General features: G+C 42.5%; 1 protein-coding gene across 1 annotated transcript in view; it reads right to left on the bottom strand.

Annotated features, from left to right (window-relative positions):
• Positions 1-399: 399 nt before the first annotated feature.
• Positions 400-13,331, bottom strand: part of rcor3 (REST corepressor 3) — a 115,810-nt gene continuing 102,878 nt past the window's right edge. Inside the window, exons 11-12 of the mRNA XM_085980904.1 lie at positions 11,712-11,953; positions 400-2,509 (exon numbers count right to left, since the gene is read on the bottom strand). Coding sequence (XP_085837030.1) covers positions 2,192-2,509; positions 11,712-11,953 — 560 coding nt within the window. The 3' untranslated portion in view covers positions 400-2,191. The remainder of the gene's footprint in view (positions 2,510-11,711; positions 11,954-13,331) is intronic.

Here is a 13,331-nt window from a genome sequence, read left to right as displayed (position 1 = left end):
AAAGGGTAGCTAGATAAGTACATGAGGGAGAAAGGAATAGAAGGATATGTTGATAGGCTGAGATGAAGTAAGGTGGGAGGAAGCTCGTGTGGAGCATAAACACTGGCACAGACCTATTGGGCTGAATGGACTGTTTCTGTGCTGTAAATACTATGTAATACTATGTAATAGAAACTCCAGACATAAATGCTTGCTAATCCAAGTACAAAATTGGCCAGCCTCAAGCAAAACTACAGAAATTAGAAAACATTTTTTACTGCAATATTTGTTAACAAACTGCCATCAATAGGATTAACGCTTTGTGAAGTGCAATAGGTCCCAACATAAAGTAGTAAAGTCTGATTATAACAATGCATTAACTTCATACTTTTGAAACAAAACTGATACAATACAAGAAAAGCATTTCCAGAAAGAAGTTTAATACAGCAAAGGAGCAAGCACACAATTTCTTACACTAAAAATACTGCTTGAAATACATGCAGAATGTGCTGAGTAAACAGATAAATAAGAAAGCTGACTGTACATGCACAAGTAGCTGTACACATCCTATAAACAGAAAACTAAAATAAGACAAAATTCATGTCAATATATACAGTAAACTAAAGTACTTTGAGGTTTTATAGGTTTTTCTTTGTGCTATCTTCTACATCAAATTACAGTATAATTTCATTTTAGTATTTTCAAACATCTTACACTGAAAAATAAACAGAAGTATTAATGCATATCAATACAGTCTCAAGCCATTTTTAATAAAAACTATTTGAAAAATCCCCCCCCCCCACTCTTTATTTCCCTGCAGGGCACAATCTGCATTTGAGTGTCCTTCAGCTGGGAAAGCATGATTCTGTGGACTGCCTTCTTATCCATGATCATGGTTAATGCTCTTCTGTCAGCAGCCAACTGGAGGCACATTTTTATTAGGGTAAGGCAATTGTGCCTGAGCTAGCCTGGCCACCTCCCCCTCAGAGGAAGTATCCTGTTGTATTCTACTGCTCAGTCTAATGGCTAGACTGAAAACTGACAAGGTTCACACTCAAAGGTGTATGGCAGCATCCAGTGATGGACACCCTTATAACTCAGATCCTCAACCTATTGGCTTGGGAATAACTGTTCTAGGACATATTCCTTGCTACCATTCTCAACAACTTTAATGATATATTTGATAACATGATGAATGTACCCTTAGTGATGCTCACCTCAGTACAAACAGGACTCACTACTTGTACCTCATGTGATAATAGCTTTTGTTTAAAAGAAATGTATTTAAAAATATTTATCATGAATTTAAAAGATCTGTACGCTACAAAAATGCAGCAACTACCACATTTCAGTAACTATTAATCATTTTATAAATTGATGTTTAAAAAGGTAGGAATAATGACAAATTTTGATTAAGCTGAGATCAGATATTTAACTTAATTGAGATTCTAATAACAAGAGGGTTTTCTGGAGTTATCCTAAACCAAGTGCATCTCTTTGGTACCAAAACCAATTAACTGCAGTAACTATCTCATTTTCAATTATGCTAATCATTTTACAAAATTTGACATTGAAATTAGTGATAATGATAACATTTAATAAGTTAAGATTAATTTTCAATCTTACCGGCTGGTGTTTCAAAACAAAAGATCTATTTTGGAACTAAGTTGAATTAAGTGCACTTCCTTGGGACCAAGGTTTTGACTCGTACAACCAGAAGTTAATGTTGTCAAGTCCAAAAAGTTTTAACCATAAAAATACAATTTCAAAAGACTGTATTTCATACAATACAATCTTAAATGTTTCCTGATGTTTTAGCCTTTAATTGCTGAATACTGTATCTTCAAATATAATAAATATACTACAGGGCAATTAAACAAGAGTTATGGTGCAACAGATTCCATAAATAACTGTGCTAAAAACATTTTTTTCTTAAGTTCCTCAGGTGTCAATCTTACTGGCTTTTATTTTCTGTACAAAAAGATATGTACATACAGCGTATACAATAAACCATCTAATTTAAATTGTGTTATCAAGAGTTCAATTCACCAAAATGTAGAACTCAGAGAGATGGATTAGATCAAGATACAATTAGATAGTGTTAAATATCCTTCTTAGTTGGTGAATTTTGGGTTATGTGAAGCATCTTCAGTTAAACCAAGCCACACAAGCAATTTTTTAAAGATATGTTAAAAAACAAAGAAAAAGCAAGTCAATGTAAAGATGAAGACTGTGATTCAGATTGAATTCCAATCAGTGATGGAGGTTGCTGTAGTACTGGCCTAGGATTCAAGCGGGGTGGAATAGGATTACTTGGACGAATTAGTGGGGGTGGAGGTTGGTTAAGGGTAGGTCTTGGCTGTAGAAAACGAGTCTGTTGCTGGAGAGGAGGTGGTTGACGATGAAGAGCAGGAGCTGCGGGAAGCACTGGTCGAAGCAGTGGTGGAGGCTGGTTTAAGGTAGCTACACTTGTAACGGCTACAGTAACTGGAGTTGGAGGTGCTGGGCCAGAAGCTGGAGGCGGTTGAACCTGCAAGAGAAATAAGAGAAAAACTAGGCATAACTCAAAATAAAAACAAGCACCCTTTACAGACACATTTAAATGAACACGACTTTATATCTACAATTTCAAAATGTGTCATTAGTGTATAGCACAAGTGCTTCTGGATCTTCATCAGTTGTAACTACATCTTACAATACTCATAACACATATTTACTAGTAACATTTTTACCATCCTTTAAATTAACAATTCTCCTCAAGATCCACAATTTTCTTCCCCAACTCTTTCCGAAGACACACCCGCCTGTTCTATTATTAAATTAGAAATCTGATGGGACTTTGTGCACCATTTTCCTTTTCTTGTAGTGTCTCTATATAGTCTTCCCTACTAATATACTTTTGCAGGGCCTAATAAAGAAACAAAGTGTAATGCAGCTGCAGATACGGAGGCAAGTGAATGGACAGTGAAAGGAACTTATTCAATTCTAGGCACAAAAACAGGAGGCAAAAAAAACCAAGTCAAATCGCAGTACTCCATTCAGTATGGCACAGATTATTACTTGCGTTGCTATTATAGATGATATCACTTGAAAGAACATGGGTGAGCAGCACTGCCTTCTTGACCTGAACAATATGCAAGATATTCCACTACCAGCAGGGGTCAGAACAATGGCAATGCATCATGAAGTCACACGTGGGAAATGAAGTGCAGCATTCACTATTCATGCAGCTGAGTAATCTTCCTTTCCAGGTGGAGCTCTGGTGGCTCAGTGCTCATTTGTATATGATGTTAGCACAAATAAGAATTAATACCTGTTTTCTATTGTAGCTTTACTGAAAGATAAATTGGTATTATGTACTAATTGTGTTATGTTTATATTCCAGTTCTGACAAAAGGTCATTGAACTGAAAAATTAACTCTGTTTCTCTCTCCACAGATGCTGCCTGACATGCTGAGTATTTCCAGCATTTTCTGTTATTATTTATGTATATATTCTGCAGTCTGCGACTTATTTTATGAATGCATGTACCACTGCGTCTTCAATTAATCACATTCCAGAAAACAGGAATCAACAGTTTCCAGAACAATCTCTGTAGTGTGACTTTGTGACTGAACCAATTGCCCACAGTTGGACAATTCAGCGGGAACGGAAGCATAGTGGTTATGTTACTGGAGTAGTAATCCAGAGGCCTGGACTAATGATCCAAATCCCACCATGGCAGCTGGGGAATTTAAATTCAGTTAATTAAATAAATCTGGAATTTAAAAAAAGCTAGTATCAGTAATGGTGATTCTATGAATAGTGACCATTAAACTATCAGATTGTCGTAAAAACCCATCTGGTTAATCTCCTTTAGGGAAGGAAATCTGCCTTCCTTACCTGGTCTGGTCTATGTGTGACTCCAGACCCACAGCAATGTGGCTGAACTCTTAAATGCTCTCTGAAATGGCCTGGCAAGCCACTCAGTTGTAACAAACCACTACAGAAAACAATAAGAAGAATAAAACCAGACGGACCACCTGGCATCGACTTCGGACACGACAATGGCACACCCAGCCCAGTCGACCCTGCAAAGTCCTCCTCACTAACATCTGGGGACTTGTGTCAAAATTGGGAGCGCTGTCCCACAGACTAGTCAAGCAACTGCCTGACATAGTCATACTTACAGAATCGTACCTTTCAGCCAACGTCCCAGATTCCTCCATCACCATCCCTCGGTATGTCCTGTCCAACTGGAAGGACAGACCCCCCGGGGATGGCGGCACAGTGGTATACAGTCGGGAAGCGGAATATAGGGAGTTAGGAGGTAAATTAAAAAACAGGACCTCAAAGGTAGTAATCTCAGGATTGCTACCAGTGCCACGTGCTAGTCAGAGTAGAAATAGAAGGATACTTCAGATGAATACGTGGCTAGAGGAATGGTGCCAGGGGGAGGGATTCAAGTTCCTGGGACATTGGAACCGGTTCTGGGGGAGGTGGGACCAGTTCAAACCGGACGGTCTGCACCTGGGCAGGGCTGGAACCGATGTCCTAGGGGGAGTGTTTGCTAGTGCTGTGGGGGAGGGTTTAAACTAAAATGGAAGGGGGTTGGGAACCTGAGCAGGGAGACAGAGGAAAGGGAAACAAGGATAAAAGCAAAAGATAGGAAGGAGAAAAACAAAAGTGCCAGTCAGAGAAATCAACGGTTTAAATCAAACGTGGCCACAGTAAATAATAATTCTAATAGGTCTAAGAGCGTTAAAAAAACAAGCCTGAAGGCTTTGTGTCTTAATGCGAGGAGCATTTGTAATAAGGTGGATGAATTGGCTGCGCAAATAGAGGTAAACGAATATGATTTGGTTGGGATTACGGAAACGTGGCTCAAGGATGGCCAAGACTGGGAACTCAACATCCAGGGGTATTCGATATTCAGGAAAGATAGGAAAAAAGGAAAGGGAGGAGGAGTAGCATTACTGGTTAAAGAAGGGATTAACACAATTGTAATGAAGGATATTAGCTCTGATGATGTGGAATCTGTATGGGTAGAATTGAGAAATACTAAGGGGAAAAAAACATTAGTGGGAGTGGTATATAGACCTCCAAACAGTAAGGCGGAGGTTGGGGATGGCATTAAAAGGGAAATTAGAGAAGCGTGCAATAAAGGCACAGCAGTCATCATGGGTGACTTTAATCTACATATAGATTGGGCTAACCAAATTAGTAACAATACTGTGGAGGAGGAATTCCTGGAGTTTTTACGGGATGGTTTCCTGGACCAATATGTCGAGGAACCAACCAGAGATCAGGCCATCTTAGACTGATTAATTAGCAATCTTGTTGTACGAGGCCCCTTGGGTCGGAGCGATCATAATATGATCGAATTCTTCATTAAGATGGAGAATGAAGTAGTTGACTCAGAAACTAGGGTCCTCAATTTAAGTAAAGGAAACTACGATGGTCTGAGGAGCAAGTTGGGTAGGATTGATTGGGGAATGGCACTCAAAGGGTTGACGGTGGATAGGCAATGGCAAACATTCAAAGACCGAATGGATGAACTACAGAAGTTGATCATCCCAGTTTGGCATAAAAATAAAACAAAAAAGGTGACTCAACCGTGGCTAACAAGGGAAATTAGGGATAGCATAAGATCCAAGGAGAGGACATACAAACTGGCCAGAAAAAGCAATAATCCTGAGGATTGGGAGCAGTTTAGGATTCAACAAAGGAGGACAAAGGGATTAATTAAGAAAGGAAAAATAGAATATGAGAGTAAGCTTGCAGGGAACATAAAAACTGACTGTAAAAGCTTTTATAGATATGTGAAGAGAAAAAGATTGGTGAAGTCAAGTGTAGGTCCCTTGCAGTCAGAATCGGGGGAATTTATAATGGGGAACAAGGAAATGGCAGACCAACTAAATACATATTTTGGTTCTGTCTTCACAAAGGAGGACACAAATAACCTCCCAGAAATACCGGGGAACATAGGGTCTGATGAAAGGATGGAACTGAAAGAAATCAGTATTTGTAGGGAAATGGTGTTAGGAAAATTGATGGAACTGAAGGCCGATAAATCCCCAGGGCCTGATAATCTACATCCCAGGGTACTTAAGGAAGTGGCCCTAGAAATAGATGCATTGCTGGTCATCTTCCAGAACTCAATAGACTCTGGAACAGTACCCATGATTTGGAGGGTAGCTAATGTTACCCCACTATTCAAAAAAGGTGGCAGAGAAAAAGCGGGGAATTATAGACCGGTAAGCCTTACATCGGTAGTGGGGAAAATGCTAGAGTCCATTATAAAAGATGTAATAGCAGAGCACTTGGAAAGCAGTGACAGGATCAGACAAAGTCAACATGGATTTACAAAAGGTAAATCATGCTTGACTAATCTACTGGAATTTTTTGAGGATGTAACTGGTAAAATAGATAAGGGAGAACCAGTGGATGTGGTGTATTTGGACTTTCAGAAGGCTTTCGATAAGGTCCCGCATAAGAGATTAGCGTGCAAAATTAAGGCACATGGGATTGGGGGCAAGGTATTGACTTGGATAGAGAACTGGTTGGCAGACAGAAAGCAAAGAGTTGGAATAAACGGGTCGTTTTCCGAGTGGCAGGCAGTGACTAGTGGGGTACCGCAAGGATCGGTCCTAGGACCCCAGCTGTTTACAATATATATTAATGATCTGGACGAGGGAATTGGATGTAATATCTCCAAATTTGCAGACGACACAAAGCTGGGTGGGAGCGTATGCTGTGAGGAGGATGTCATGAAACTCCAGTACGATTTGGACAGGTTAGGTGATTGGGCAGAAACATGGCAAATGCACTATAATGTGGATAAATGGGAGGTTATCCACTTTGGTGGCAAAAACAGGAAGGCAGATTATTATTTGAATGGCAATAGATTGGGAGAAGGGGAAGTGCAAAGAGACCTGGGTGTTCTTGTGCACCAGTCGCTGAAGGTAAGCATGCAGATGCAGCAGGCGGTTAAGAAGGCAAATGGTATGTTGGCCTTCGTAGCAAGAGGGTTCGAGTACAGGAACAAGGATGTCTTGCTACAGTTGTACAGGGCCTTGGTGAGACCACACCTTGAGTATTGTGTGCAGTTTTGGTCGCCTTATCTGAGGAAGGACGTTCTTGCCATGGAAGGAGTGCAGCGAAGATTCACCAGGCTGATACCTGGGATGGCAGGAATGACGTAGGAGGAGAGATTGTGTCGATTGGGCTTATACTCACTGGAGTTTAGAAGATTGAGAGGGGATCTCATCGAAACCTATAAAATTCTGTCAGGCCTGGACAGACTAGATGCTGGAAGGATGTTCCCGATGGTCGGAGAGTCCAGAACCAGGGGTCATAGTCTAAGGATAAGGGGTAGGACATTTAGGACTGAAATGAGGAGGAATTTCTTCACCCAGAGAGTGGTGAACCTGTGGAATTCTCTGCCACAGAGGGCGGTGGAGGCCAGTTCATTAAATATATTCAAGAAAAAGTTGGATATATTTCTTGAGGCTAAAGGGATCAAGGGATATGGGGAGAAGGCAGAGACAGGGTACTGAATTTGGATGATCAGCCATGATCTCATTGAATGGCGGAGCAGGCTCGAAGGGCTGAATGGCCTACTCCTGCTCCTATCTTCTATGTTTCTATGAGTCACCAACATTGACTCCGGACCCCATGATGTCTTGTGGCTTCAGATCAAACATGGGCAAGGAAACCTCCTGCTGATTACCACCTACCGCCCTCCCTCAGCTGATGAATCAGTACTCCTCCATGTTGAACACCACTTGGAAGAAGCACCGAGAGTAGCAAGGGCACAGAATGTACCCTGGGTGGGGGACTTCAATGTCCATCACCAAGAGTGGCTCGGTAGCACCACTAATGACTGAGCTGGCCGAGTCCTAAAGGACATAGCTGCCAGACTGGGCCTGCGGCAGGTGGTGAGAGAACCAACAAGAGGGAAAAACCTACTTGACCTCGTCCTCACCAATCTACCTGTCGCAGATGCATCTGCCCATGACAGCATTGGTAGCAGTGACCACCGCAGAGTCCTTGTGGAGACGAAGACCCGTCTTCACACAAAAGGACACCCTCCATCGTGTTGTGTGGTACTACCACCGTGCTAAATGGAATAGATTCAGAACAGATCTAGCAGCTCAAAATTGGGCATCCCTGAGGCACTGTGTGCTATCAGCTGCAGCAGAATTGTACTCCATCACACTCTGTAACCTCATGACCCGGCATATCCCTCACTCTACCATTACCATCAAGCCAGCGGACCAAGCCTGGTTCAATGAGGAGTGTAGAAGAGCATGCCAGGAGCAGCACCAGGCTTACCTAAAAATGAGGTGCCAACCTGGGGAAGCTGCAAGACAGGGCTACATGCATGCTAAACAGTGAAGCAATCCCACAATCAACGGATCAGATCAAAACTCTGCAGTCCTGCCACATCCAGTCGTGAATGGTGGTGGACAATTAAACAAATAACGGAAAGAGGAGGCTCCATGAATATCCCCATCCTCAATGATGGTGCAGCTCAGCATCTGAGTAAAAAAGACAAGGCTGAAGCGTTTGCAACCATCTTCAGCCAGAAGTGCTGAGTGGATGATCCCCATCGGTCTCCTCCTGACGTCCCCACCATCGCAGAAGCCAGTCTTAAGCCAATTCGATTCACTCCACGTGATATCAACAAATGGCTGAGTGCACCGGATACAGCAAAGGCTATGGGCCCCAACAACATCCTGGCTGTTGTACTGAAGACTTGTGCTCCAGAACTAGCTGTGCCTCTAGTCAAGCTGTTCCAGTACAGCTACAACACTGGCATCTACCCGACAATGTGGAAAACTGTCCAGGTATGTCCTGTCCACCCAAAGCAGGACAAATCCAATCTGGCCAATTACCGTCCCATCAGTCTACTCTCAATCATCAGCAAAGTGATGGAAGGTGTCGTCGACAGTGCTATCAAGCGGCACTTGCTCATCAATAACCTGCTCACCGATGCTCAGTTTGGATTCTGCCAGGACCACTTGGCTCCACATCTCATTACAGCCTTGGTCCAAACGTGGACAAAAGAGCTGAATTCCAGAGGTGAGGTGAGAGTGACTGCCCTTGACATCAAGGCAGCACTTGACCGAGTGCGGCATCAAGGAGCCCTGGTAAAATTGAAGTCAATCGGAATCAGCGGGAAACTCTCTACTGGCTGGAGTCATACCTAGCACAAAGGAAGATGGTTGTGGTTGTTGGAGGTCAATCATCTCAGCCCCAGGACATCGCTGCAGGAGTTCCTTAGGGCAGTGTCCTAGGCCCAACCATCTTCAGCTGCTTCATCAATGAGCTTTCCACCATTCTAAGGTCAGAAGTGGGGATGTTCGCTGATGATTGCAGTGTTCAGTTCCATTCGCAACTCATCAGATAATGAAGCAGTCCATGCCCGCACGCAGCAAGACCTGGACAACATTCAGGCCTGGGCTGATAAGTGGCAAATAACATTCACGCCACACAAGTACCAGGCAATGACTATCTCCAACAAGAGACAATCTAACCACCACCCCATGACATTCAATGAAATTACTATCGCCAAATCCCCCGCCATCAACATCCTGGGGGGTCACCATTGACCAGATACTTAACTGGACCAGCCACATGAATACTGTGGCTACAAGAGCAGGTCAGATGCTGGGTATTCTGCGGCGAGTGTCTCACCTCCTGACTCCCCAAAGCCTTTCCACCATCTACAAGGCACAAGTCAGGAGTGATGGAATACTTGCCACTTGCCTGGATGAGTGCAGCTCCAACAACACTCAAGAAGCCTGCTTGATTGGCACCCCATCCACCGCCTTAAACACTCACTCCCTCCACCACCAGCGCTGCAGTGTGTACCATCTACAAGATGCACTGCAGCAACTCGCCAAGGCTTCTTCAACAGCACCTCCCAAATCTACGACCACTACCACCTAAAAGGACAAGGGAAGCAGGCGCATGGGAACACCATCACCTGCAAGTTCCCATCTAGGTCACACGCCATCCTGACTTGGAAATATATCGCTGTTCCTTCATGGTCACTGGGTCAAAATCCTGGAACTCCCTCCCTAACAGCACTGTGGGAGTACCTTCACCACACGGACTGCAGCGGTTCAAGAAGGTGGCTCACCACCACCTTAAGGATAATTAGGGATGGGCAATAAGTACTGGCCTTGCCAGCGACACCCACATCCCAGGAACGATTAAAAAGAAGTCGCTGCCCATAGTACGTATCCAACATACACGATGCCCTCAACATTGTGCAGCATCAGCAAAGAAGCATAAGAAGCAGCAGCACAACTTCTCAGATCTGATCACACCTACAATTCCACGTCCATAATGTTGAGGTTTGAAATTTGTGACTGGCCTGTAAAATATTAGCTACAGCATGTTGTGCCACTCTACATTCTTCCAAATGCTGAAAGTGTACATTGTGTCTATTTCTAAAGAATACTGCACAAAAATACAAGGTGAAGAGGAGAAAGCCTAAGTGGCTGCAGAGGAACAACCAGAACAGAGGGCCAGATGTTCCTCTGCTGTAGGGTCCATGGATTCTTATCTTACATGTGCTACCTCTAGAAGGGAGTTCATTAATGAGTAGAAGCGCTTCATGCAATCCTCTTTGCTAATCCTCAGACCTCCCTGCATGATATGTCAGAGACCTTTGTGACCTAATGGGCATCTGTGTATTAATGCAAAAGGCAGATTGAGAAACCTGCCAGGCCATCATCAAGCAAATGACAATTTCACAGATATTGCAGGGTAGCCTCTGAGGCGAGAGGTACAAAAGCACAGACATAGTTTCCCTTACTAACACTGACTGTGCTATTGAGACCGGAGGCTCCAATTTACAGAAGGCCTTTTCTTCTGGCTTGTATAAACTAGGGATTGGTCTTAGCGAACATTGAAGATGAGCTTCATCCTCCTTAGTGGTGGCCAAGAGCTTGTTCCCACATAGATGCCTCATTATCCACATGGGACACCCAGCAGCCAGAGCATGGAAGGAGGACTCCTGCTCCTCCTGGCCCACAAGGAGTTCAAAGAGAGGAAAAGTTTAATAACTTACCTGAGCCGCCCAAAATTATGTGCATCAAACTTATAATTTTTATTCACTGTTTTTAAACATTGTTGTTAATTTTAGGCTATTCACCTTTTTAAACTTTATTGAAATATATATTATGCATCAAATTACAGGAAACTTTGGTTTATCCGGAGGTTAACTGTCCGGAAAGCTCGAGCCACCGGCAAAAATCAGGAGCCGTTTCGTTAGGGTTTTTTTTCTTTTCGTTGCTTTTTTTTTCCCACCAGTCAGGCTCTGCAAGGTCTCGCTGAAGCTGTTGCTAAGCTACAGAGACGCTTGCAAGGTACGGCCGACTGTTTAGAAGCTGTTGCTAAGCAACAGGGTTTGTTGCCAAGCAACAGGGTTTGTTGCCAGATACGGAGCTCAAAATCTCCGTATGTTTCAACATTAGCGCTGGTTTATCTGGCAGTTTTGATGGGACGGCAGAAGCTCGGTCCCGTCGGTGCCGGATAGCACAAAGTTTCCTGTATCAGATCAGCAGTGTATACATGAACGTGCCTATTTTAGTTTTCAAAAACCATATTGCAATTATTCCAAGGTAAAGATTTGTGTCAGAAAGAAACTTGGTGTAGTAAAATAGTTAGTATTTGTTTTTAAACATTGCAAATACACTTCTGGTACAAACAAAGGTTAAGGATGGAAAATGTACTACCTCCTCTTCTACATCTGGACTTTTTGCCGGAAGAGAATTCAAAGTAGGTTTTCCTTCCTCTCCTGATGTGGGAGAAACTCCATTTGATTCTTGTGTTCCTTGCTCTGCCTCCCATTCCTGCAGGACCTCTTCAAGATTAAAACGACGTCTGTAGTTAACAAAAAAGTTCTTCACTTGGCCAACAGTTTTGTTTCCAATTACGTCTGCGATGGCTTGGAAGTCCTTCCCATATTTGCGGACACCTGCAACAGTCACACAAGACATTTTAGCTTGTAAAGTCTTCTCCCAACAACGAAGCAGTAAGAGGGGAAATTACTGTAAACATCCAAATGGAAAACTAGGAAATGGCCAATGTAAGTGACATATGTGGGGGGAGGGGGAAAGAGAAGGCACATTTTTACATAGGTGAATAGTTTTGCTGTGTCTATAAAATTCAAAGTGAATTCAGGTGAATAATTACCTGAATGTGTTATTTCATTACTGATGTGGAGGAATACGAGAACAAAACATTTTGCACGTGTAATTAAAAAGTACTGCTTAATGAAACAAGAATCCCTAGTTTTAATAGTGGAGTATTTTCACATGCCAACATAGCTTCAGATGTTTAGAACTATTTAAGAAAAGGAATGTCACTATCCGTGCAGTGTGTGTATTACATAGAAACTTAATTCTAATATTTTACTTGTATCTTTAGTTTTAAATCTTTTGGGACATACTAAAGTTCCAACATCATCGGGTGAACTGGATTGGAGGAGTTACTGAGCCCTAAAGTGTAGGGGAGCTGAATTAACACATCCACTTGAAGCTAAAGCATCTCTGGATCAAGTGACTATTTCAATGCTAACTCAACTTCTTAAACTCAAGATTACTACATCTCCAAATCTCTCCATTATAAGACTGAATGCAAAAATAGTAACTGAGAAAGACAATAAAATGTAAGAATTTTAATGTTGATTTTTGGAAGTTTCATTTTTTAAGAGATGGTAACACTCTAATGTAAAATTACTATTAAAAAAAAAAGAGGGAGCAGTGGAAAACAGTGGGTTGGACACTGGCCTTTACCTCGGTTCAAATACAGTTCACACTAGCTAGAAGAAGCAGTTCACAGCAACTAGAAGGTGGCCTCCTCTGCTGTAGCAAAAAAATTGTTTGTGTAGTCTCAGCTCAGTTCAAAGGGGGTATAGGTCCCCCAAGCTCAAAAAGGCCCATAATTCAGCAGTTGACAATCTTACTCTGGAGGCCACAGGACAGCTGGAGTGGGAAACAGAAAAATATCATAATGGTAAAGTAGAAGGTGGTGATCTGATGTTAGGGCTGAGGCATAAATGGTCACCCTTCATGTGTGAGCCTAGATAGTGACTTTGAAATGCATTACAACTGAGCTTGATTCTGTTCTCACAGACATAGATTTTCCAAAACTATCAGTGGATAGCGAAAAGGAGCAGAAACTCGAATGGATACTTGCCCCCTATCTAGCTCAAATCTGAGGTCAATTATAGTGTCCCAAACTGCTGCTCTAGCTGAGATTAATAAAGTCTACATAGACTCGATTTCAATCTGGGACCTTATGGTCTGTCTAGTTTAGCACTAATCTGCTTTAATACACCAGATCAGTGGGTT

The sequence above is a fragment of the Somniosus microcephalus genome, chromosome 3 (assembly GCF_052327205.1).
Source record: "Somniosus microcephalus isolate GS21.2 chromosome 3, FLI_Smic_1.0, whole genome shotgun sequence".
NCBI classification, from domain to species: Eukaryota; Metazoa; Chordata; class Chondrichthyes; order Squaliformes; family Somniosidae; genus Somniosus; species Somniosus microcephalus.
The sequence above is the reverse complement of the archived record's forward strand: the minus strand, read 5'-3'. Positions and strand labels throughout refer to the sequence as shown.